The following is a 23,145-nucleotide window of genomic DNA, read 5'->3' as shown; positions in this document are numbered from 1 at the left end:
TTCAGTCTTGAAATATGTTTGTTAAATGTGTTACTGCACAGTTTAGACAAACCATGGACACAGCTGGCAAATCTTTTTTTTGTCATCTGCTAAAGCAGTGATCAACAGTAAAACAATTAGCTTGAGGTGCCCACTGCATACACAAGTAACATTTCCATCATAATAAAACAATGCAATAGAAATTGTAGAGGACTTTTGAATAAGGAAGGGTTTTTAGTTTTGTTTTTTTGTCCATTTGGTTTATCCCGTGAGTTCAGAGTTGATGTTGATTTGGCACAGTTTTTACACCTGGTGACCTTCCTGACGCAACCCTCCCCAATTTCTACCGGGCTTGGACCAGCACTGCACAGCTGGGGAGGGGAATGGGCTGTTAGGGGTTCAGTGTCTTGCCCAGTGACACTTTGACATATAGCCGGGACCAGGTATCGAACCACTGACCCTGCGTCTGTTTTAATTTGTAACACGTCACATAATTTACTGTAGTTTTGTGGCATGTTGGTATGTTAATGAATATAGTGTTAATGTACATTTCTCTATAGTCATATTCTAAATTGATTAGACCCAGGGAAGAATAACGGTTGTGCTGTAGCTTATGGGCATCTAAATTGGATTTCTGATTATTAATAACAACTACTGATGTGAACAAACATAAAGCACCACAAGACGTTAATAACTTACACTTATGTCTTAGGTCTATAATTTCTTTACCAACTCAAACGCCGGCTAAAGTTAAAACACAAATTTGCATTAGTGATGTACAGCACACTGGATATATTAACATTTCTGTATTTGGATTTCTTTTTTCTTCTGTCTTCTACTGTCTTTTCAGACTTTCTCAGAGTAAGTGTCAGCATGTGTGAGCTGCAGGCGAAAAAAACCAAACCAAAAAAAGAGCGGACACCCAGAGGGGCAATAAAGAGAAAAGAATAATGACTGATGAGATGTAATTTATCTCCCTTTATCCTCCGTGACAGCGAGAGAGACGTTGTGAATGTGTTGTTTTACCTCGCTGTCCGTCAGCACGAGGAGCACAAAAGCAACTACGTCATGACAGACGACCGGAGAGTCTCATACTTATTAACGGACACACACACACCATCGTTCCCATGCTGTGTGATGTGCGTGATGAATGTTAATCAGTATTTCATCCTCAGGTTTTCAGTCTGATGCCGAACTTGCTGTTTGGGGGAAACGAGGTTGTTTTTTTTGTTTTTTTTTTTGCTTATGTTTAAAGAAGCAGTTCGCTCAAACCACACAAAACCATTTTGTCAAACCAAGTAAAGCATGAATTCTAAAAACAAAGAAGCTTTGTGAATATTTTAGGAAAAGCATAAAGCGTTTATCTAAAGCTAACTTTCATGTGTAAAGAAACTGGGAACAAGGACACAAATGTTTCTGCCATTAACACTAGTGAATACACACAGAAACACACACCCTGAGGTTTCTGCCTTGTTGCTGTCAACACCTTCTGCGGCTCGGCTTCCTGTGACGAAGACCTTAACAAGCAAAGGGAAGGACAGACTCTCTTGCATCTGAACAGCTTTGCTCATAAAAACGTCTTTAATCAGTTTAGTATCTACAAAATCATTCAATCATTTCAGTGCATATAGAGATTTTCAGTTTGTGAAAAGCACAACAATTAATCTTCTATAATAAAAACATGGCCGAAGTCACGTGTTTTTTTTTCTTTGCAACATGTTAAATGTCATTTTACAATTCTTCAGTCACCGAAGATTATTTAATTACAATGTTTATCCCATTAGCTCACGTCTGTGATTTTAAACACAAAGAAGAAAGAGTATGAATTAAAGTGGTTCTCCCATTAAAGACATCAACACAATAATATAAAATGCACTTGTGTGATTCTACAAAAAGGCTCAATGTGAGTTTCAGTGTGTTCCCGAGAGTCCTGCAAACCTGTTATATCCCATAAAGACGACAATCAGCGGTGCAATGTGGTTAACATTTTGAGTCAACTGATTTTGCGTCATTGCTCTGTATTAAAGAGAAACATGGAAATGTTTTCTTCATTGTTTGGCGACATTCTGCAATGTGAGCTTTCGCTGCTTGCATTCATTTAAACATAACATTCAACAATTTGACCAAATGAAGTTCAACAAGTTTAACTCTTCTGCCACCTTAGAGATAAAATGATTATTTTAGGGTTGTTGTTGTTTCCGTTGCTTGATGTAAGATTTTTGTAGAAGATTCTTTAACTCTGGTGATTCTCAAGGCTCAATTATTGGACCTTTAATTTTTTGCCCAACTTCAAACAGTGCTCAACTACAACCACTATGAAATCTGGCACAGACAATTTGAGCTCCTCGGTGTAGATTAACTTTTTGAAAAAACTAATAAAAACCATACCAGATCTGACAATGATGTCCCTGATGAGGTCGGGTGTTTGGCACGGTAATTAAACATGTCTGAGGCTCCACAAGAACTCACGCGGGTTCTAAAAACTTGTGTTTACACTCAAATACTGGCAGAAGGAAAGATTACTATGTCAAAAGAGAGCAATCAAAAGTAATAAAACATGCCACAAGATGAGCAACAATTGCATTCATACATTTCCTGGGAATTGCAGTGTGTGAGACGCTGCAATATGGAAGCCAGATGTTGAATGCAAAGTTTTTCTGTCAAACCACATTTCAACCAAGACACATTTCAACCAAGACGTTATCCTACATTTTCATTTAAATGCTGGTTTTGTCTCTTAAATTGGGATTACAAAAAAAAAAAAACAAGAAAAGTTTGGGGATTTACAACTTTTTTTGTAAACCCCCAAATTTTTTTAACATCTTGCTTTGGAAATGTGACTAATTCAGAGTTGTCTTGTAAATCAAAAGAAAGGCTGATGAATTTTTATTTTTCCCTTGTGATTTTTCTCTTATTGGTGGGATTTTTACGCATCCATCTCTGCTTTCAATTCTTGCCTGCAGACATTTGTTTCATTGTCATTAATTAAGGCTCTACTGTGTGTTAGAAGTCTCTAAATGTCTGTTAAAAAGACATTGTTTTACACAGACTGTGATTCCTTTTGGTTTTTGGAATCATATATTTAACAAAATCCTTTTTTATATCCCCAAAACCAGGAAGGAAAACATAGAAATCCAGAGAAACAGGGATTCTTTGTTTTCATTTCCAATGAGAGCATATACCAGCGTGAAAATAAAAATGTGGAAAAAGGGGGATGTGATTCAGTGGTGGGATGACTTTTCAGTAAGGGAAAAAAAAAAAAACTTTTAGAGTGACTCTGACTGCAGCTTCAGTCTGTTTGCAATTATGGCTTGAAGCAAAAAAAAAAAAAAAAACACACATTGAAGCCAGAGAGCCAGTTTTGTGGAACGATGGAAAGATGCATGCCTGCAGGGAAGTGAACATCGGAGACAGTTTGTTTTGAGGTGACCAAGCTTGGTGAAACCAGTCATTGTGCTCATCTACTCTCTTTACTTGCATCCAATGAAACGTAAAATGCCAAAGAAGAAATCTTCAACGAAAAAAACCCCAAAGTGCTTTAAACATAAAATAGGAGGGATAATGAGGCACAACTTGCATCAGAATAAAACCAGTGGCTCCAATGAGTCAAAAGCTCAACAAAACAGCGACAAAGAATTGCGGAATTTGCTCAGCAACCAATTGAACCATGTGCTTTGTCATCAAAATGCTATTTCCAAAGTCACTCTGCTTATTAAAACTGTCATGGCGCTGTTTTATTCAACAGTTTCCTAAATGTTGTCCTTTGGTTTGCTGAGTAGAAAGAGTTCAGCCGATCGGTGCCAAACTCCATATGCTGTAAACTTTGAAAAGACAACTAATGCTACTTTGTGAGTTTGCTCTGTTCCTCTAGTTAAACTCCTCTTTCTGTCAATCGCTCTCAGTCCACCAGAGATTTGAGGTCAGGCAGTCCTCTCAGCTTCAAGTCCAGCAGCATCTGACCGTAGGCTTTCCCCTGAAAAAAAATAGGGTGGAAAAACTTAAAGCAGTTTAAACCAATGAGTATGAAAAGTGCTTGTTCTCACAAGTTGAACGTCTGTTTCTACCTCAGTGTGTTTGAATTTACACATCTGTATGTTTGAGGTTTATGGGTCTGTGCCTGAGTGCAAAATGCTTGTGTTAGCACGTTGTGAGTGTGCCGAGCAGTAAGTGGGTATGTGTTACTTTGATCTGCTGTGGATTCCAGGGAGGCGGTAAAAGAAAGCTTTAAAGGAGCCTCTGAACGAGGGATGGAGAGAAAAGGAGGAGGTGGAGACTAAAAGGTAAAAAGGTTACCATGAAGAAAAAGCTGCATAGAGAAAGAAGAATGTTAAAGATGACATGTTATCAACAAGCTGTCAACGTGTGGAAACAGATCTTTAAGTGCTAAAAAAAAAAAAAAGCGCAATGAACAGAAGCTGAATCTCTGAATTCAGTTGGTAAAAAGTACATTTTTTTTTAAATTGGATCCATCGATCAATGCTGATCCAGACTCATGCTGTGTCTTTTTCTGCTCTCCAGTACCAGTTTTATCACATGCTACTTGCTCTTATTTACTGATTGTCTTTTTCCTGGTTTGTGTAAACAAAAAAAACAATAGAAGAAAATTAAGATTTGATTGTGGCTAATTTAGGACTGGGGAAACAATAATTGTTTGGCTGCTGCACAAAAATGCTGCAGGACCTTTCCGCTGCAAGTTGATGAGAACACTTGTATTTTTGTGTATTTATTTTGTGTTTTATGTTTTCCAGTTTTCAGGAAGTTCTGAAAAATTTGCACTTGGATGGGAATTTGATTATTACTTCTTTGTCCCCCTGCTGGGCTCAGCTGTCAATCAACATCAACTAAACCCTAGATAGAAACTAAAGTTGCAGGTTCATGATAAAGTGGGAGTAAAGTATTAAAGTAGTAGTTATTTCAGGGAGGATGCCGCTATTTCTTGTGGACTTGCTGAAGAGCTTGGTGCAGTTTTAGAGTTGAATGTAGGCTGCTTACTCCTGCATACTTGTAAAGTTCAAACAAGCCATGAGTCCATGAGGTGACACAGGATGACAGTGATGGTGAAAGAGATCAAAGTAAAAGAGGAAGAAGAAGTGAAAATAGAATGAATCTCCAGAATTAGGAAAGAGTGGAACAGTGGTCAATGAGTGCCTGTGTGTTTGTGTGTGTTACCTGGGGGTCGCTGCGTAAAGAGGCCACCCCTCCCCCACCCAGTGAACTCTGTAAGACGAAGTTGAGGCTGTGGATCCCTGGGAGAGTGTATCTACAAACCACAAAAACATGCCTGTAACCATGACAACACAACATAAACCCCACTACTGGCCAAATGTGCGTGTACACGCACACACACACACACACAGACAGATTGGTGCCATGTGATGGTTTATTGAACAAGCTCACGTGTAAGCATGTAAAAGTGTGTGTGTGTGTGTGTGTGTGTGGTTTCAGGTTTCTAGGAGATTTACAAGAAGTGTGTGTCAGATGGGGGAAGGGTTAAATGTGTTCATATGAAAAGTGTGCCAGTGTGTGTTTCGGTCTGTAACTGTGTGTGTCTGCCTGCTGCAGATTTAACGAGTGGCGGAGGTGGACTAATGAAGCCTCTGCGGTGGCGAGAAGGCGTTTCAGGGTGTGAGAGGGAAGGTTGGTACGTAGGCCTTAAAGCCCCCACCTCCACATTAACACAGTCATGACACGTGCATCCGCTCAGCGGCATCACTGTGCAGCTCCTCGTCCGGTCAAGACAGTAGCACAAGAAATTAGTGAAATGATTCCTATTATCAAGCGTTTGCTAACTCTAGTCTCCAAAAGATCCTTTTCCTACCACTCTGAGAAACTGTGCATGAATTGAAAAAGGGGCTGTCAATTGTATTGTGTTACAACGGGATAAAAAGAAATTCCTTTTGACACCACAAAGTTTTTTGGATGCCGTTAACACAGGTTCTGTTATGATGGCCTGTTGCCTGAGCTGTGCAGAGCTCGTCAGTGTGAGTGACTGAGGAGAAATGCCAACAGGTTCTCATCATTTTATTTGCCCTCTAAGAGGCCACTGCGTGAGATTAACCGTTATATAGTTAATTGTCAATCTGTTTAACAGAGGGCGGAGTAACTGGTACACACACACACACACACACACACACACACACACACACACACACACCATCCAGTCAGTACCATGTGTCCCTCCTTGTGTGAAGGAAACATCAGTGTGTTTATATCTCATGTGCTTTGTACTTTTGTCTCTTGTGTGTTTGTCAGGTCTTGTAAGCTTATGTCCATCTTACAAATTTGATCATATATCTCAAGGGGTTTTTCTGATTATAATACATTTTCAGTCCTCTGTTTGCAGGCATACTTAAAAGACAGCACGGTTGGGTTTCTGTTACGTTTATTTGCCTGCGTGATTACTGAGCGATTTCCTTTGAGATGGGTTATGACACTAACCTTTACAAAGTTGTGGTGGACTTCAGTGGACCTTGTGTTGCATGTTTCTCTCAGACTGTTGAGTTTCTTTTTCCTGACTACAGTATAATGGACTGAACTGCAAAAACACTTTTCATTGTCGGGTTTGAGAGTCAAGACAGTAACATGATTGAGAGGTTTCTAATAGAACTTTTAATTTCCTCCAGTGATGCTCACAACCATTGTTTAACAAACAGCTGTAAGGTTATAGTTTAATCAACCACACATCTGTCCTGCAATGCATAGCACTAAAATAGTGTCTGCTGCTGATTAATGTTCAGGCTTTTTCAAAAAGTTGTGTTTGCATGGACTGTCCACTGTTCCAGTGTGCCGACTGCACACGTGCCAGAAATGTGTAACGAGCAGTTTATTTCAAGCATCGAAGGCATGTAGACACTGCTCCTGTGAAGCGGTTACACACAGCTTTAATTTTACACTTTTTTAAAGTTGTTCAGGCAAATACAACGCACAAAGGAGCTTTTCTTCTCACTTCCCCGTCTGACTGATTCACAACATGGATGTTACATGAGTCAGAGGTTTTTATGTTTTTTGGCGTAAATGGCAAAAGATGTACTGGGATTAAATGAAAAGTACAATCACACAAACAACCAAATGCTCCTGCTGCAGGTCTTGCAGCAATGTAGTCCAGAAGTCTCTCTTCCCTACAACATTTAAAGCCCCTCCTGACATCAGACATATCTTCTCTTCAGCATATCATGGGTGTACCACGGGGTCTTCTGTCAGTTGGACGATCCCAGAAAACTTCCCAGAAAACAGAAGGCTCCCAGGACGCATCCTAATGAGATGCCTAAGCTACGTAAACTGGCTCCTGTCAATGCAAAAGAGCAGCAGCACTACTCTTAGTTCCTTCCAGATGTTTGTAAGGCCAATTCATGCCGTCTGATGGCCCCTGGACATAGAGTGGGTATAGCAAAGAATAATCCCCCCTGGATGTTTTCACCTTTTGTGTTTTGCTTCAGTGAAGCAAGGTTCATTTATTTCTTTTTCTGGAAACTTATTTTAATCCAGTTTCATTCAGTGTTTGAAATAAATTAAAGGTGATTTTTTTTCCCCTATACCCACTGCAAGTTTACTACTACAGTCAGCAATGTGTGTGTGTATGTTCATGCTACATTTGTGTGCATGTAAGTTGACAACCTACAAACCACTATGGCCTTTGTTGCATTTGTCTGAACAACATAAAAAAAGAATGTAACAAGAACAGAGAGGAGGGTGTCAAATTAAACCCTACTTACACTGATGCATTTAAAAGGCTCCAGTTTACGTGTCTGGTGCATGCAGTCAGTGCGTTCACAGTAAGGACACAACTTTTTGGGGGGGGTCTTCTCCATGACTTCAAGGGGTGACAACATTTACGGCACGACCTCTTGTGTATTCAGTGAAAGCCTCCCTGGGTGGAGGAAACACATTTCTGCCATGTGTGATTATAATCACATAAGTGAGGTTTGAAGCATACATCAACTGGTAAACAGCTCAGCTCCCTCTGCATAACGACCAAATGTGCACAATGAAAACACTATAGGTCTATTAACATACTACTCAGACGGTAAAGCAGTTGTCCACTGACAGGGCCAGTGGTTTGATCCCTGTTCCTGGCTATGTGTTGATGTGTCCTTGGGCAAGACACTGAACCCCAAGTTGATCCCGGTGGGTCAGGTGAGCACTTTGCATGGCAGCCACCACCATCTGTGTCTGTGTGCGTGTGTGTGTGTGTGTGTGTGTGTGTGTGTGTGTGTGTGTGTGTGTGTGTGTGTGAGAGAATGGAAATCAGCATTTTAAAGTGCTTTGGATAAAAGTTCTGCGTAAGTGGCAATTTACCAACTCTGGATCCAATATTACTGTTCATTTTCACTATTTTCAAGCAGGACAATTTAGGTCTGTGATAGTGTGTTTTAACTACAAGTCTTTCCTCAATCATGTACTTTAAACTTAGAAACACCACACATTTTTTTGGTACCTTCCCTCTCCATCTCCCACAAACATAGTATTTCGTTGCTCACCGTGTGACGGCGTTGTGCACTCCTGGCTGGATGAGGTGGGAAAAGTATTCCTCCACCACGGATGAAGTCAGGTGTTTCTTCAGGTAGGGGAAGAAAAGGGGATGACGAGCTACCACTCCTAAAGAGCAGGAGAGACAAAGTGAAAACTTTTTCACATTCACAAACTTAATGCTGCACTGTAGAGGCCTGCTGTGAAGTTGAGCAGGTGCAGACAATTTAAAAGAGCTTAACTGGACTTTTTTCTTTCTCGGCACTGAACCTTTGAAAATCTAATGAATATCACATTATCATTTTTAATGTTGTTCTATTACTATTCGCATTTACCAATCCTAACTTTTAAATAAACCAAAAACACATTTGGGATTTAGTTTTGATGCAGAGGGGAAAAAAATGAAATTCTGATGTGAATGAACATTTGAGATTAATGTGTTTTATGAGTCTGGTGATGTCAAATCCCACTCACCTATGTTGGCAGAGTCTCCTTTGTCCCCACTCCTTGTGTAGGCCAGTTCCTCCAGTCTATAACTATGTGGTCCACTGGGCAGGTCTGTACAGAGACCAGGAAAAAAAAAAGACATAAAAAATGTACACTGCCTTCACAGACACAGAATCGAGGTTTTAAGTTGCTGGACTCTCCTTATTTTCATGCAAAGTCGCTTTAAGTTCAGATCTGCAAGTAATATTTTCATCATGCGTTGGAATAGTGTTTATTGTTAAGCAGGACCCATGATCATTTTGGGAACGAAGCAAAGGCTGTCACACTGGTGATTCATCACACATGTAACTGTAAAAGAAGCCTATGTTCCGGCACAAGTCTGGTGCCATTGATCTTCTCTGCCATTGAGTAAACAAACTGAACTCAAAGGAAGAAACAGTCCAGAGTTTCACATTTAATTCTCTCCTTCTGCACAAATGACTCAAACCAAACCAAAAAAAGCAAAAAACGAAATCTGTTTTATATTCACATGAATAGGCTAATGTGAAATATCTCTGCTGTCCTCAAAGACTATTTGTGCCCCTCAAGAAACCCAATGACCTCTTAAAGACATATGATACCCTTTAAGGACCCCTAGAACCTTCTCAAGGGCCATCTGAGCCACTCTGACTATCTCTGATATACCCCTGTGATTTCCAGAAACCTCATCAACGACTATGAAAACGCTCATTAGAAAAATCTTCAATGCACCCTCTTAGCATCCTAATGAATACATGAATAGTCCCTTGGACCCTCGGAACCTCCCAGTAACAATGTAAAACTACTAAAGGAGCATTGGAACCAATTAAAGGGCCACAAAAAATCTCAAAAAAACAAACAAAACAGTAAAAAATGAACATGACAACCATGGGACCTGTGGAATCTTGCAAAGACGTTCGGAGGAGCCTTGAGTTCCCCTTAAACCTCCCTGACAGCTACTGTATGTGATTCTTCAAACTCTGTCCAAAAATATTTTCAACCTTTACACCTTCTGTAAAACCTTCAAGATCATATGAATGTCATCAAGGACCCATCACACATCATCAAGGAATTTTTGAGCCTCATCACAATGCACTGCAAAGCTTCAAAGCACTATTTGCACGACTCAAGCCCCTCGATAAACATGATTCTTCACGGGTCTCTGGCACATCCTCAATGTCTGTGTTTACTGGAAATCCCTGTACACATGCAGCCAATGAGTGACTTGAGTTCCCCCTCATCTGTGGTGGGAAGGAACTTCTTCAGACTTATACAAGGCACTTTCAGTTAGGGAAATTTCTGTCTGACTTTCGGTAGGACTTAACGATCTCTCCTTTCATTTGTTCTTTCAATCCGCTGCGTGTTCCTGTCTGCAGCCTTTTGTTATGCAAATGTGTGGTTGGAGATAAGAAACCTGGTTATGCGTATACATGGCAGAGAAATCGGCGATCAGGTTTTCCTAATCCCGTAGCCTGATTTGGGGAAGTAGTTTTCCCATTTACATGACACTTAAGAAATGTGATTTCCAGAGAAAGCTGGCTGTAACCTGGTTACTTAAATTGAAGTAAATGCATTGAAGGACCCTATGAGCCCCATTAAAGGACCAATATGAGGCCGCTTGTAACACTTTATGGGGCGACTGTAGCTCAGTTGGTAAGGGAGTCGTCCACAGACTGAAGGCTCATTGGTTTGATTGTGTCAAAGTGTCACTGCACCCCAAGTTGCTCTCGGTGGGTCAGGTGAGCACCTTCCATGGCAAGTCTGTGTTTGTCAATGGGTGAATTCGAAGCACCATTGTAAAGCGCTTTGGATAAAAGCGCTATATAAGAGGCCATTTACCATTTACTTTAAAGACCAAATTAATCTTTTCAATTATTGGAAACCATTAGAGACGTTGGAATTTCCCACAGGACGTTATGAATACACAAGAGCCCTAGAAATCCCGTGGTGGACCACAAAACACCCTCAAGGACTATTTGTCGTGCCTCCTTCCATAGACAGACATTCAAAAAAGTGTTTTTTGTTTATTTTTCTGTCACATTAAATTGCTTTAAAAAGTGTTCTATGCACTGGAAATGACTTCGATTTTTTTCCTATTAAATCAGATAAAGAAATAATAGAAGCAGCAGCTACTTATTTTCTTAATTTATTGGAATGTTTTTATTCTCCTGGACTAGTTTTTTGTGATTGGACAGGCCTTTCTGTTTCCAGCCAGGAAACAACATTTTCTTTGTGCTGTCAGAGGACCATCATTAATTAATTAAGAGATGCTTAACAGTGTTGTGGAAGTGAGTGTGTGTGTGTGTGTGTTTGCAACTAAAAGACTGTCTGTGTGTACTCGGTACTTTGTGTGTCAGACTGTCGTGCACGGTCATGTGAGGAAAGTGCTGATGAAAGAAAAGTGGCACAGCTTGTATTTCTCAAGAAAAATAATAGGCAACACACAGACACACACACACACAAAACATGCAGGACTGTGCTGACAGTATCTGAAAAATGTCTTACATATATTACTAAACAATATTGTTATAATGAAATTTTATATGACCTCACTTTATTTGAACACCTCTTGAAGGTCCAGCACTACAAGCTCATTTGATTTTTGTGTTACCTTTGCAAATGGGACACGGGAGGATGTCGCCCTCTGCAGGCATGAGTCAGTAACGGCACAAACCAAGTCGCTCTATACATTACCTTTCTTATTCATACTGTAATTATTGAAAATAATCCTATTTGACTGAATCAGTACCCTCAGTAAATGTAAATAATATACCCTAGACAGAGACATACAATCACTTTGGCAAAATAATGTGGCCTCATCCAACATACAGTAGCTCCCATCAGGCTCCAAGACCCCTTGCATCTTTACATAGACCTGTGGACCTGTGGACCTTTGTAACCCCTTAATAAGCCCATATTAATCCAAGACATCAGACAGACAGCAGACACTGGCTGTCAGGCATCACAGCTTATGTGTTATTTCACCGACCTGTGTCAGTTGTGTCCTCGGCTAAAGAGGGAGGGGCTTGATGCTCAGGTGTGTCTGGTCCCACATCTGAAAAAGACTCCACCAGCTCTCCACCAATGTGAATATCCACCTGCAGTGGGAAAATAGATATATCATAACTTCATCTAAGATGGTCCAGAGGCAGCTGAGCAGGCCCACCAAGCTCCACAGATAGAAAAAGATTTCTATGCTGAAATTCAGAGTTTGATCATCAGGCAACATAACGCTTCTCATAAAAACCAAATGTTCTATTTTGGTCTCATCCATCCACAGAACATGACTAAGGAGGGAGAGAAGATGTCCACCAATCCTCCGCTCCTCCTGTCTCCTCAGTGTCTGAACCCCACGTTGCACCTAAAGGGTCAGAAGAGCCCCCAGCATGGCAGCTGCTTAGTGTGTGAAGCAGCACTGTAAAACACTTCATCCAGTAAAGTAGAAAAGTGTTTTTGAACATTTCAAAGGTTCATGTACTTTCAAGTATGTCGGAGCAAGGCTTTACAGTAATTGTTGATATATTTTTAGATATGGTATTTCATGATTAATCAACTTTATTTGTTATTAGAATTTCTTTAACACCCAAAAAGTATTGATACAGCTACAACTCTCACCTTTAGCTGAGATTTTGGGTGTAAGAAGAAGAATGGTTTCAAGACCGGAGACCTGGACAGCATGAAGACACAATGATATGGGACTTTTCTTCTGCTACTCTTTAACATTAGTTATGGTCAACAAAGCTGTGATGCAGCATAGGTTGTTGTCTGGGGCTGATTAAACTCACACTCTGGGGCGTCCGCCTACGATGCCTGTCAGTCCAGGAGCTGTGAAGTTGGACAAAGTGAAAGAAAAATATGACAAGATGCAAAAACACTGACAAAACATGTACAAACAAAATAAAAATAACGGTGGCCCGAGTTCAGCTCAGCTTCCTGTCCTCCTCGCAGTTCAACAACACTCCCAGCATGAATCACCGACTTCAGAGTTCATGCTGTTTGTGTGTGTGAGGCAGGGACAGATAGTTGAGCCTCTGTGGGAGCAAGTGGCCGCTGAACTATTACATTTCTACCTACAGAACCTTTCAGCTCTGACAATACACATTTACAGACAGTACTGTAAATTTGTGGATCCTTTAGAACAAGACATCAAATCAAAATATTTCAGAATGTTTTGCTGCATGACAAGGGTCATACTGGGGGAAAGTCTGTTGGAACTGGTGCAAAGGGTAAAACCTCCTTTTATCTACTTGCTAAACTACTTGCTAAATTGGGACTGAATATAACATGTGATGCTTGCTGTTTATTTAACTTTGGTCTTTCCATTAATAAATATTTAAAGTTTTTCATAGTTTTTTTTATATTTATGTTACAATTGGCCTTTGTACTGCACACGGTGCTGCTTAAATTGCACTTCCCTTCTACTTGTTATAAATTATGAAAACAGTTTGTACAAGCAGCTTTCCCAAACTCTAACCGTTTCCTCACAGTGTTTCACCAAACCACAGTGGGTATTTGGTTCAATATAAAGAGCATAGTGGACAAACAGAGCATGTGCGTGTGTTGTACCCATGCCGGTCCCTGCAGGAGCTATTTCTCTGGCAAAGAGCTCCAGAGCTTTTTTCTGTTTGTGGTGGACGGCCATCCAGATCACTGCTTCTCTACAGCCCTGCAGACAGATAAGAACAACCTATTACTGATAGTACTGTAATGTGGTGGTGGTAATAATTAAAACGTGTGTATTGTTTGGCTTTTGTAATGTTTTCTTTTGTATTTGTGTGTAAAAAAGATAAAGATATAAAGAAGCCATGGAGGTTAAGATCACAGCTATGAAACAAGCTTAACCCTGCTTCTGGTAGAGGATGGATGGAGGGTTGAAGAGATGGCTTTGTTTCCGCTTTAAAGAAAACAGTCATAGAGAAAAGAGTTTAGAGGCATGAAACAGGCTTAATTGTGGCCCTGACCTGATTCGGGTGTTTAAGACAGAAGTTTAAATGGATACAGAGAGGAGATTATAAGTGAGGGGGGACTGAGTTATACACAGAAAGAAGAATGAGACTAGACAAAACAAAAAACAAAAAAAAAACACAGAGACAAAAAGTTTGCTCTCATTTTTAAATGTATATAAGACAGAGACAAATTCACAGTATGTATATGTCTTATTTTACTTGTATTAGCAGCTTCGTTGATCTGCTACCTTTTGTTAAAGTTGGAGGTCACCTACTGGCTTTGGTCTAATCTCGTTTATTATTTTTTTTAAATCAAAGACATGGTGTGTCCAGGGCAAAACTGGATGTTGAGGAGAAGCTGCGTTTGTGATTGTGGGGTTCGATGTTTTAATGTGTGTGTGGATATTTTACCTTGGTACAAGCTTTGGCTCCATAAGTGTCTTCAGCTCCGAGGACCTGGATGTTGACAGCGCTGAAATCGTCTAATCCTAATTGCTTGAACATACGCTTTGCCCTACACACACACACACACACACACACAAACACACTGCAATCAAATCCATGAATATCAGAATCAACATGGGGAAAGTCTTTTCCCCTGAACAAACCGTTTGATGATGCTTTCTGCGGTTCGTCTGGCCTTTTCCGCTGCTCTCGGTCCTCCGACTGGACACACGGCTGTTGCCCTGAACCCGTCCATGTAGGTAGCACACACCTGCAGCAAGGAGGAGAGGGGTCTCACTAATTTATTTAAAAGAAAAGAAAAGAGCATAAAATGTCAGAAAAGTGGAATAAAACATTTTAGTGGTGCATTTAGGGACAGGTTTGTTTTTAAAAGAAACTAAATTAAAAACTGTGGCACTGAAATGATGAGAAACACAGAAAGAACGAAACACCTTAGGTCTTAACATGTCTTACTCAGCAGATGATGCTGTTTTACCTTGTAGTTGTGTGATGGGGCAAAGCCTTTAGCTCCAGTCACTCTGACAGCACTTCCTTCTACAACCAACACCGAAACACAAACACACATAGATTTCTTTGACTTACATTAAACTACTAAAGGCCTGGTGAAGCTTCAACACATTTGCACATTTTAACATCATAGTTAATTTTTTTTCAACAAGAAATTTTCGAGTACAGAGGTTAGATTTTAAAGTCAGAATTTGGAGCCAAAAGTCAGAATTTTAAGTTTGAAGTCAAAATGAAGAAAGAAAGTCAGAAATTTGAGTTGCAAGTCTGAAATTTTACAGATCAAATGACATAGTTTTGAGTTTAAAGTTGGAATTCAGAGGGGGAAATAAATCTAAAATGTTAAATAGCTGGACAGAAATGCCACTGACAGACATACTAATAGGCCCAAATGACTAAACTAGCGAATTAAAATTAAACTCAGTTGGGGGTCTAAAGTTTATACATATGACTATTTCACATTTAATGCTTTTAGCCACCTCATAAAAGAATGTGGCCACTGCAGTGAAGTCTGAAATGGTCAAACATGCTTCCTGCAAAAGAGCTGGTCCACACTTTTTATTAAGTGCGTCTAAGTGAATGTCTTTAAACCGGGACAGTTCAAAAGCAGAGGAGCTGAGTTAAAACAGGACTCTTTATTTTACTGCTCCGTGACCTGTCCTACTTATACAAATGCAGATGTTTATGACTTTCTTCTCTTCGGTTTCTCATTCTCATGCTTTTCCTGAGCTCTATCACTATCTTTCACATCCTCCCTCAGTGTGTCGAAAACATCATGCAGCACTTTCTTCACCCCACTTGAACTGCACCATAGACACACCACCAGTTCATCATCAGTTCACATACCTGGCTCCGTGTTGTGACAAAATAAACCATACTGTGGTCAAACAAGGGTGAGGAGTTCACCATTGGTTCAATTAGACTGAAATATTTACAATTTTAGCAACAGCAGAAGCTAAAAGTTCATTGGCCTCGTGAAAAAGGACACGCAAGGGTCATTCAGAACTCCCACACTGCAACATTGCAACATCCAATTCTTCTTTTTACTGAGACACTGAAGTAAAAGTTGTGGGTTTACTCATGTAAAACTGTGTTATTAGTGATTTTAGCACCAACAGAGTCTTTATAAACACAACAGTTAACATTACTGATGAAACTAAGACGACAACTAAATGCTAAATCCAATATATCTATTGAAAGTGCATTAATAAATAATCAAAGCACAAATCACTTGCAAGAATAATTGTCAGAATAAATTCCAGTGGCTCAGATGATCCTGAGGAAAATGTACAACATCCAGCAGCAGCACCCAACATTAAAAAAACTAAATAAAAATCATGATCATCCACATACGTCTATGGAGGATTTTGTGACATTGCAATATTATTTGTAGGTGTCAGGGTGAAATGTATGCAGAACAGAAATTGTGTATTTAAACTATGTAAACTTTCTACCTTTGGCTGCAGACTAAATGTGACAGTTCTTTGTAATATTTAAGATATATCAGGGACATAAACAAGATTCTGTTATGGGCTGACCTCCTGAAATGTTTCTCCATTTGACTCAAATGTATACATAACATTTAATATTTGGACAATTGTTTATTCTAACAACACCGTGAGAGGGTAACTTATGACTAAGAGTGTAATGTCAAATATCGGGTCGTAGTGATACGTCTCTCAATGAAAAAAAAAAAAAGACAAAAATAAATAATTAAATCACTGGATTAATTAGCAAACAAAAAAAGTTTGTTATCACTTAGGAAGAGTTCAGAGGCAGATCGGGGGGAGGATGCAGCTGAGATGTAGACCAGTTCAATCTGAGTTGATGGATACATGTTTAGTTTTAAAAAAGGAGAAATAAGTCCCTAATAGCTGATAAAGAGTTTAATGGAAGTTCAGCTGACGGTGAAGGGTTCAGTCGGGGGTCGACACTAAGTTCCAGACGCGTTTGTTTAATGTTGCCAGATGAGCGTTGAAGGGTTGTGAAAACAGTGCACAGTTCAGCCTGTGGTCAGGCTCTCAGTGCTGTGCGGGTGTGTGATGTACCTGGTACTTCTTTGATGACCACCTGGCTGAAGTCACAGGTGACGTCTGGCAACAGGTATCGCTGAGGGTCACCAATCTCGTACACTAGCTGCTCAGCCACTGTACCGAAGCAGACGAGCCCCCCGGTTTTGGGCGGTTTGGACAGAACGAAAGAGCCGTCTCTGGAGCACTCCACCACCGGGAAACCGATGTTGTCCCTAAGAAACAAATACAGCCACTGTAATTCATATCCATGTATCGCAGTGTCCAATGGGGGATGGGAGCTTTTTTCTTACCAGTCAGGAACTTTGTGCCAGTCAGTGAAGATCCCACCGGTACTCTGAGCTCCGCACTCAATCAGGTGTCCAGCAAGACTGATTTACACAAATACAGTAATTTATTGATTACAGCTGCAAGGAGAAGCCTGGTGATGAGGTTCGAGGCATGAGAAAGGTCTTTGCATGTGTTTCACCCCGTTCATTACTTTTTAGAGCTTAGTCAGTTTCCTACAGCTTCCTCTAGCTGATGTTTCCAAATCATTTGGGTAACGGTGCCTAAATGGCACCATCAGACAAATCAGATGCTTAATATTGTGCCAGTATCACAGTTCAGTCCGTAACATCATGTCACTTTGAAAGGATTTCAATTTGCAGTGCTTCCCCATAACAGAGACTCATGTTCGAATGTTAAAAATCCACTAACTTAAAGAGTCAGGAGGCAGAAACTGGAAGATAAAACCAAAACAATCTTCACTGATATAGACCAATTCTTTTGAGTGAACTGGCCCTTAACAGTGTCAGACAGAAGCTGACCTTTAAACTTCTTTTGTTACCTTTCATGGTGAGATGAAGTATAAATTGCAGTTTTTGTTGTGTCTGTGCAGTGTGTGTGTGTGTGTGTGTGTGTGTGTGTACCTCCCAGCTGCAAGTAGGTCATACTGATCCCTCTCCCATCCAAACTGCAACAGTAGATGAAAACACAGACAAAAGTTACATTCCTGAACTCTGCCTCACCCCCCCCCCCCCCCCCCCCCAGTAAGAAACAGTAGTTTCTTACTGTTTACTGATCAGCCACAATATTAAAACCACCTAATTTAAAAATCTCACAACCCAGTGGAAAAGAAGTGGGATGAATTTTGCACAGTGTTTAGTGGCTTCATGCCCGATTTTTGGTTCAGACAAGCAGCATTATGACACAACAGCAGTGTGGGTCAGCAGGCAAAGAGTAAGATGAAATATTTCACTGTGTCTTATTTTCTAGTTTCTTCACTTGTGTCAAACGTACAGCGTGCATGAGTGGCCCCAGTGCCACAGCGCTGTCCACACAGCGTCCAGTTACCACAATGTCTGCCCCAAGATCGAGACATCGACGGATAGGAGCAGCCCTGGAGACGAACAGAGAGAGAGTGACTACAACTCTGCTTTCGCGACGTACCTGCATCGTCCTGTCTGTACAATGTGGAATCAAATTCAATTCAGTCTGAATGTCTGAATAAAGCATCAAACATGAAACCACATAGCGTGTTCATACCCAAGATAAGCGTTCATGCTATGAAGCGTCTGAGGTAACTGGTGCTTGGTGCTGTCGTCCGCCATCTTCACTTCAGAGAGGCTGTTCCTCTGAAACCAGAGCAAAGACCGAGTCACAGTGTCTTTTAATGAAACGACGATGATGATGGTGATGGGGAGGACCTTACATGGGGCATGAGGTCATCGCCAGTCACCACTGCAACCTTCAGTTCCAGTCCAGCTTTTCTGATGACTTCCTGCACAGCCTCTCCACACGCCAGAGGATTGACACCTCCTGCATTACTGACAACACGAATGCCTGTAAAAACCAGACCGTGGCCTTTTATTAAGAATTTATGTGCCTTTTTGTGCAGTGACGGTCTAAATCTTATGAGTTGGCACCAATTTCATCACACATGGAAGTTTTTTAGCTTTTATTTAGTTTGAACTCTGCATCCTAAATAATTATATTTGTATTTTGTGACAAAAACAAAATCCAAAAAGCACTAAGCAGCACTAATGACAAAGCAGAAACAGGGAGCAATGCAAAGAAAATAAAAGTAAATGCGGTAAACTCAGGGTGAAACAGTTGAAAAAATGGTATGGTAGGGTCTGGTGAAGGATATGTAGCCATGTGTGGTCTGTTCTTGGTATAATAACATGTCTCCCTAACACATCAGAGTACCTGGTTTCGTCCCACATTTAGAAGACGGGCCTGTTAGGTTTAAGTGGTGACTAAGTTGCCTGTAGGTTTGGATGTGAGTGTGAATGGTTGTATCCCAGCTTTTGCCTAATGTTTATGTTGCTCATGTTCTTAGCATTAATTTTAAGGCAACTTGACTTTTGCCATGTTAGAAATTGGTAACACCATCTTCCCTTCTTTACCAAAATTGTACAAAACCAAACTAAGAACTTTGACGCAGAACCATCATATACTCTCCCATCATACAGACTAACCTTTTTTTGGACATTTTTTCATTCTCTTGTTAGATGATTAGAGTCGCTCACCTTTCCTGTGGATGTCGTTGATAAATGGAGCCAAAGCAACATGGACAAAGTCTGGTGCGTAACCCAAATTCTATAAGATGAGAAGAACAGATTACCCTTCAACCATGAGTTATTATAGGATTCCTACTGTGCAGGTTCTACTTGATATTTGACGAAAGTTCACAAAACACATTCAGTGAAAAAGGAAATCTGCAAATCTGGAAATGTAAATACTTAACCTGATTCAAACAAACACGACATAAAACTAGAATAGTGTGGTGTGAAAATTAACTCATCAGCACTTTCTGGTGGACAAACTTTGTAATGGAGAAATCGTTTATACTGTAACTTGAATACATGTTGACATTTCTCTACTTAAGTGAATTTTACCATGTAAACTTTAATCCCCCCCCCCAAAAAAACAATTAGAGACGTATTAACTTTCAATGTCAGACTGTTGATGAATAATAGACACAGGACAGCAGCTTTAAAGGGAAATTGAATCTTAAGTGTTGCGTCAGAATATGTAGGAAATCATCAAACCTCTAGTTTTCAGAGTTTCTATATCAGAGATATAAAAAGAATTTCCCTACTATCCCAGAATAACCACACTCTTGGAGACACTGTGTATATAGTGTAACTATGAAAAATATATGTGGCAATGAGGCAAATCTGAAGGTCTGAATCAGTGGAAACAAGAAGATCCATCTGAGAGACAAGCTGACACAAATTATGAGACTGCAAAAAAAAAAAAAAAAAAAAACAGGAAAAGAAAGAAAACTAAGAGTCCAAATAGAAATTCACTCAAAGCTCTTGTTCATTCTTGTTCTGTATATAATAAAGTGTTTCTACAATAAGATTTAAAAGCTGAACATGCAAAACTTTTCACCTTAAAATCTAATTACTAATATTACATAACTCTTCTCAGTCTAAGGGTCCTGAGATAAAGGGGTCCTCATAAAGAAAGAGGTACAGCAGCAAGGAGACAGGTGTAACTCACAGCCACTTTGCTCCTGGCGGCGGTGAGCAAAGACATGGTGATCTCACTGAGGTAGTCAAACACCAGGAAGTCCAGCTTCCCACCGTGGATCAACTGAGGCACTGAAACACACACACACACAGGTTACTTCATAAATCCACACTAACATTAACCACGAACACAAACATAGTTAAATATGATCAAATAAATTAAACAATAATATAAAATGTATTCAATATTATTCGATGTAATATTCCACATAAAGCACAAACAGTACTTCAGTAAATACTCTTTCTGACTGAACACTGCTTAAGTGTCTCTGACCTTTCAAACTAAAACAAATGCACTTTATAAGTCGGATTTTATCAGCATTCATCACTTCTATATCAAATGTACTTTGAGTATATTCTTCGTCCTGCGACTTTATATTTCTACTACAATATTAGGCCTATACTTCTTACTCTATGCATCTTAGCAGATGTTTGCGCATTAATACTGTATTTAATACTTCTAGCACTACTAAGTTTTTAAATGCAGTGCTTATACTTGAGTTATGTGTGCTGTTATTTTCTCCATCATTGCTGGATATTTTTAAATAATCGTAACCTATTTTTAAACTTTTTTTAAGCAGACATCGTGCCAAAAACAAATACAAAAGCATTTTATATAAAGTAACCTTAAGAAATAGACGCCGCCCTTCTCTTTATTTGCGTTTTAAAGAAGCTAACCGATGCTACCTGGTTAGCTTTAGAATTTATTTCATGTATATTATTTGTCACCGCACCCGCGGCGGCTGTGTCCCCCCAGAAGCCAGAGGCGCAGCCGATCCGGATCGGTTTAGTCCTGCCAGTACTTGCATAACCTCTGTAGAAGGTTTTGTTTGTTTTAGTTAAAGTCGAATGAAGCTCGGCGGTCGAGCTGAAGTGCAAAACGCACTTTTCTGAGCCCCTGAGCCGCGACAACCGCCGGGAGGCTGAGGCCGCGTTACGGACTGAATGTGAAAAAAATAACATCATTAAAAATATACAGCAAGAGAAGAAAAAACTGAATAGAAGGAAGAATCCTTTCGAACAAGTTCAAGGTGCTCCAAGTGGGTCCATCCATTAAAAACAGTCCGACAGGAAACATGTCCAGCGATCGTTCCGTCCTTGTTCGTTACAATTTGAACAACGTATTTTGAAGAGATAAAAGAAGAAAACACACAAGGAAAAATGAAAAAAGGTTCAACCTTGGTAACTCAAGCCTGCTAGTCCAATTTTATATTTTCTTCATAACTTAAAACTATAATTTTCGGTTGAGTCGCAACGTTTTATTTTAAAGTCATGATTTTTCCTTTTGATCCAGTTTGATATTTGATTTTGACTTTTTATTTCGAAAACGTACACAACCAATCAATTTAGACTTTTGATCTCATCCTTTTTTTATGTCTTATATCACATCTAGTGTTTGCCTTTACTACAAAGTCATTTCAGAGCACAGGGAACATAGGAAGACTTAGCTTTGACATTAAACACAGATTCCCCTGCAGTGGCTGTGCACTGTTACCATCGGGTTAGTCAAGAGCTGCAGCTGCATTCCGTTTTTTAAATTTACATTAAAGGGTATTTATCCTGGAATGTAATGTCCATAAACACAAAATCTGGTACTCATTCAATGCATTATTTCTTAACTTTCTTTGAACCCTCTCATAAGTTTGTTCCATAAATTATCTTTTTAATCAAAATACATGTTTTTTCGGATTTGCTCTGGCTCTGTTTTTCTTGAATAAAAAGTTAATTAAAATCAATATATCATTGTACCAAATTTCACTGACTTTTAAATCTATATTTATATTTTCAGTAGTAGTAGTAGTTTTAATAAAATGTATTTATTATTTTAACGATTTTGTAAATCATTCTGTAGTTTAATAAACTCTCTAGACTATTTTCCTGAAAATAAACTTGAATAGAGATAATAGTAACAGCAGTGGGTTTGCAACATGCAAAGAAGCTGCCTATTCCATCCCGCGCTGACCAAACCAGCAGTTCCATAATTTTTCTGACAGGACACCTGTTCACAGAAGACAGGACTTTACTGGACACAGATCTAAAGGTTGGTCTCTTTACATTTGTATAATAGAGTTAAAAAAATGACTAATGGTTAAGGCTACTCAACATTATTTGAAAGTATACAATACTGCAAAAAAGTTCTACCATAAGTCTCATTTAAGGATTTAAATTTAAGGTGGCCAAAGCATATTAAATTCATATAATTCAAATTATACAGTTTGTTGGCTAATCATCCCCATCATTTTAAACCACCAATTCATACAAAAATACGTTACATCTTGTCTGTTGATTGAACATGTTAATCAGTGAGCTTTAGCAGTGCTTGTAGGTGGATTTTGTTACCTTTGGACAGAGCCAGCTTTTTACACTGATTTTAATCCCTGTGCTGAACTAAGCTACTGTCTCCTGACTGTAGCCTCATATTTAATCAACAGATATGACAGTGGTACCAATCTTGTTATCTCAATCTGGGCAAAAAACGAAACCTTTCCATCTAGTCTAACCTTGTTACCCTGTCATTATGAGAGATGCCTCCTCTTCATAATGGCCATTTTGCTTGTGAGCAACAAGTCTCACTTTCCCAATCCTGCTTTTAAATGCAAATGTTTATTGGTTACAACTTACTGCTCAAGATAACTTGTTTTTTTAAAGTCACCTTCATAGACAGATCCATTTACCAAAATTACTGCTGTAGATCTCTAGATTCATAATTCTTGTTTTACAATTTTTCTTTTACAATTTTAAGTCATTAATGCATTTTTATACACATTT

The 23,145-nt window shown here is 39.5% G+C and overlaps 1 protein-coding gene across 4 annotated transcripts; it reads right to left on the bottom strand.

Moving 5' to 3' along the window:
- Positions 1 to 1,541: 1,541 nt before the first annotated feature.
- Positions 1,542 to 21,458, bottom strand: lratb.1 (lecithin retinol acyltransferase b, tandem duplicate 1). 4 transcript variants are annotated; one of them, XM_067523127.1, is made up of 21 exons: positions 21,111 to 21,456; positions 20,348 to 20,448; positions 19,369 to 19,438; positions 18,549 to 18,679; positions 18,383 to 18,471; positions 18,137 to 18,236; positions 17,767 to 17,810; positions 17,149 to 17,226; positions 16,874 to 17,070; positions 14,797 to 14,855; positions 14,465 to 14,571; positions 14,268 to 14,370; positions 13,486 to 13,576; positions 13,105 to 13,122; positions 12,696 to 12,735; positions 12,526 to 12,577; positions 11,900 to 12,008; positions 8,920 to 9,003; positions 8,457 to 8,574; positions 5,149 to 5,239; positions 1,542 to 3,952 (listed from the first exon to the last, which is right to left on the bottom strand). In XM_067523127.1, exons 1-21 carry the CDS (start codon positions 21,340 to 21,342, stop codon positions 3,878 to 3,880), a joined length of 1,989 nt encoding a protein of 662 aa, XP_067379228.1. In that variant the 5' UTR covers positions 21,343 to 21,456; the 3' UTR covers positions 1,542 to 3,877. The 4 variants fall into 4 exon arrangements, with proteins under 4 accessions (XP_067379228.1, XP_067379231.1, XP_067379230.1 ...); XM_067523130.1 differs by having other exon boundaries at positions 21,003 to 21,113; XM_067523129.1 differs by lacking the exon at positions 5,149 to 5,239 and having other exon boundaries at positions 21,111 to 21,458.
- Between the last annotated feature and the right edge of the window lie 1,687 nt (positions 21,459 to 23,145).

Source organism: Channa argus, chromosome 12 (assembly GCF_033026475.1).
Source record: "Channa argus isolate prfri chromosome 12, Channa argus male v1.0, whole genome shotgun sequence".
In the NCBI taxonomy this organism is placed as follows: Eukaryota; Metazoa; Chordata; class Actinopteri; order Anabantiformes; family Channidae; genus Channa; species Channa argus.
This window is presented reverse-complemented; position numbering and strand designations above follow the sequence as displayed.

Coding starts and splice junctions, on each gene's coding strand:
- lratb.1 (XM_067523127.1), bottom strand. CDS start 21,342: ATGATGTTATTTTTTTCACATTCAGTCCGTAACGCGGCCTCAGCCTCC. Junction 18,237..18,382: donor AGCATGAACGCTTATCTTGG/GTATGAACACGC, acceptor GTTCGTCTCCAG/GGCTGCTCCTATCCGTCGAT. Junction 13,577..14,267: donor GAGCCAAAGCTTGTACCAAG/GTAAAATATCCA, acceptor ATCTGTCTGCAG/GGCTGTAGAGAAGCAGTGAT.